Genomic DNA, 2686 nt, shown 5'->3' on the forward strand with positions numbered 1-2686 from the left:
TTTTATTCAAATTAAATATGTTAACTCCCTTTAATTTGGGAATCTTCCTTTATGACTGAACTTGAACTTTAATCTTGACCATTGATTGAATTTGATCTCAACCATCTATGGATTTCAGGAAAGTCTATTTAAGAGACCCTCATCTTTTCATTTTAGGAGAGGATGAATTTGGAGAATTTGCATTGAGTCACTTTTGGAATTCATACTCACATTTGCTCATATTTTTACATACATTTAATAAATACGCCTATCTTGATTAATTAAATATAATTATTTAATTAAATGGGAAAGGTATTTCTAATTAATTAAACGAAATTATTTAATTAAATTGAGTACTTACTTCTAATTAATTAAATAAAGTTATTTAATTAAGTAGGAAGCCATTCCTAATTAATTAAATGAAGTTATTTAATTAAATAAGAAAAGTGTCTCTAGTTAATTAAAAGATTGTTTAATTAAATAGAAAAATTAATTTTGAAAGCTTATCTCATTTTATTAAATTAAATATCTCAACAAAATCTCTCTTCAGTTCAAAAAGGGAAATTTTCAGTTCACTATTGATAAAAAAATGAGTTAAATCAGTTAACTCCTTTTTCTACTCAAATTAAATTAGTTAACTCCTTATTTTACTCAAATTAAATCTGTTAACTCCCTTTATGACTGAGCTTTTTTTTTTTTTTGAAAAAAGAGAGGTAAAAATTTATTCAATCAAAGATCAAGAACAAAACAAAGGCCTAAGGCCCAAAGGAGCTCTACAAACTCATGTCCTCTAGAAGCATCTGATCAATAATCTCACAGTACTCAAAAGGTAACTCATCTCTACCATTAATATTCCACTCACCCACATTATTTGAGGCCCACTTAGCCAGACAATTAGCCACTCTATTCCACTCATGAGGAATATGATGAAAGGAAACAAAGTCCACCGACCTATAAAGATAAAGAATTTTTCTGGCTAAAGAAGCAAGTTGCCAACTAACATTATCCAACTTCTGGTTATTCAACATATCCACCACAATCTGTGAGTCAGACTCACATATGAAATTCTGCCACACTAAAGCACAGCCTTGCTCAATAGCAACCTTAATGGAAAGGGCCTCCATCAGGTTATTAGAATGCTTACCCTTGTAAATAGAGAGGAGAAACATTGCATCTCCAGCATCGCTTCTACCAATAGCCCCAATACCGGCATGCCCAGGATTCCCCCGAGAAGACCCATCCATATTGATCTTCAAGAACCGAGTCGAGGGAGAGGACCACCTCCCATCTCGACACACCCACTACTTCCCATGTCTCAGTTTGTTGCTGGGACTGCCTCCCCACCTGCTATCTTTCAAGTTCAAGTTTCTCACAATAACTTGGTCCCGATGATCAATATTAATAGACATATCACACTTTGCATATAATGTCTCCTAAATCCTATTAAGAATCACCTTCCACAATTGAGAGTTTCTAGATTTGGCATCACAAAAAATCCTGCGATTCCTTTCCAGCCAAAGATTCCAGAAAATGAATACTAGACCAACCCATTAGGCCACCTGTAAGAAAGAATTCTTCATAGGAGGTTTTCCCAAGCTCTCCTAGAATTTGATAAGAGAATTAGCATGAAAGCAACCATGACCCCAAGCCTCCCACCATCTGTGCCATATCTCTCTTGAGAAGGGGCAGAGGAAAAACAAGTGTGAGACACACTCCTCATTATGCCTGCAAAGAAAGCAAATTGAGGGGCCCTGAAAGCGTTGTTTGAAAAGGTTCTCCCAAGTAAGACATTTCTTCTGAGCCAACACCCATAAGAAAAAGTTACACTTGGGCCACGAAAAGCTGCTCCAAACTTTCTTCCACCAATGCACTTCAGCCTGCCCATGAAGATTCCTGTCAAGAATAGTATAGCCTTGAGCCACTATAAATTTTCCTTTAGGACTTGGAATCCAAGCCAATTTTTCCCTCCCCTTTAGAGAGCTACAAAACCTACCCTCCAGAACCCAAGAGAGGAGAGCCGGATCCTCAACAGATCCACCCATTAGCCACTCCTGAGGATCCTTCTAGCAAGTTATCTCAACCTGACCCAGGTGCTTAACCATCTTAAACTGCTCCACCTTAATCCACCCAGCATTGGAAAAGCTTTGGGAGAGGGGAATAAGCTGGGGAAAACTAGAAAGAATACGAGGATGTCCATCTCAAGAGTCCTGCCAAAACAGAGTATCCAAGCCTCTATTACAAATCCAGAAGAGCCCCTCCTTAACAATTTGTGCTCCCCTCTTGAGAGTATTCCAAACATAGGAGCCTTTACCTACCAAGGGAAGTCATGGCACCTCAGAGAAATCTACATCGGGAAGGTACTTATGAGTGATAATCTTGGCCCACTCTTGATCTTGACTGATACACCAACACTAGTATAATTTGGCAGCCAATGCAGTGACAACAAGATCCATCAAACGAAGCCCGAGGCCAACTACATGCTTTGGCCTATACACAGTCTCCCACTTGACTAAAATCCACTTCGAGGAAAGAAGATTGCCAGACCAAAAGAATTTTCAAGATAAAGCATCAAACTCTCTCACAAAACTAGAAGGAGGGATCAAGACACCACACCTATAAATGGGCAGAGACTGCATCACAGTCTTAAGCAAAACAAATCTCCTAGCAAAAGAAAGCCATCTATAAGTCCAATGACTAACCTTACTTC

General features: G+C 38.1%; 1 protein-coding gene across 1 annotated transcript; it reads right to left on the reverse strand.

The window, feature by feature from the left end:
- Positions 1-752: 752 nt before the first annotated feature.
- LOC149576478 (uncharacterized) lies at positions 753-1223 on the reverse strand. Its single transcript, XM_089794497.1, has one exon. It carries the CDS (start codon positions 1221-1223, stop codon positions 753-755), a length of 471 nt encoding a protein of 156 aa, XP_089650623.1.
- Between the last annotated feature and the right edge of the window lie 1463 nt (positions 1224-2686).

The sequence above is a fragment of the Cupressus sempervirens genome, chromosome 1 (assembly GCF_028749045.1).
Source record: "Cupressus sempervirens isolate cs-2001-9-10 chromosome 1, ASM2874904v1, whole genome shotgun sequence".
Classification (NCBI taxonomy): domain Eukaryota; kingdom Viridiplantae; phylum Streptophyta; class Pinopsida; order Cupressales; family Cupressaceae; genus Cupressus; species Cupressus sempervirens.

Excerpts from the sequence above, each read along its gene's own strand:
- LOC149576478 (XM_089794497.1), bottom strand. The coding sequence starts at position 1,223 with ATGGATGGGTCTTCTCGGGGGAATCCTGGGCATGCCGGTATTGGGGCT.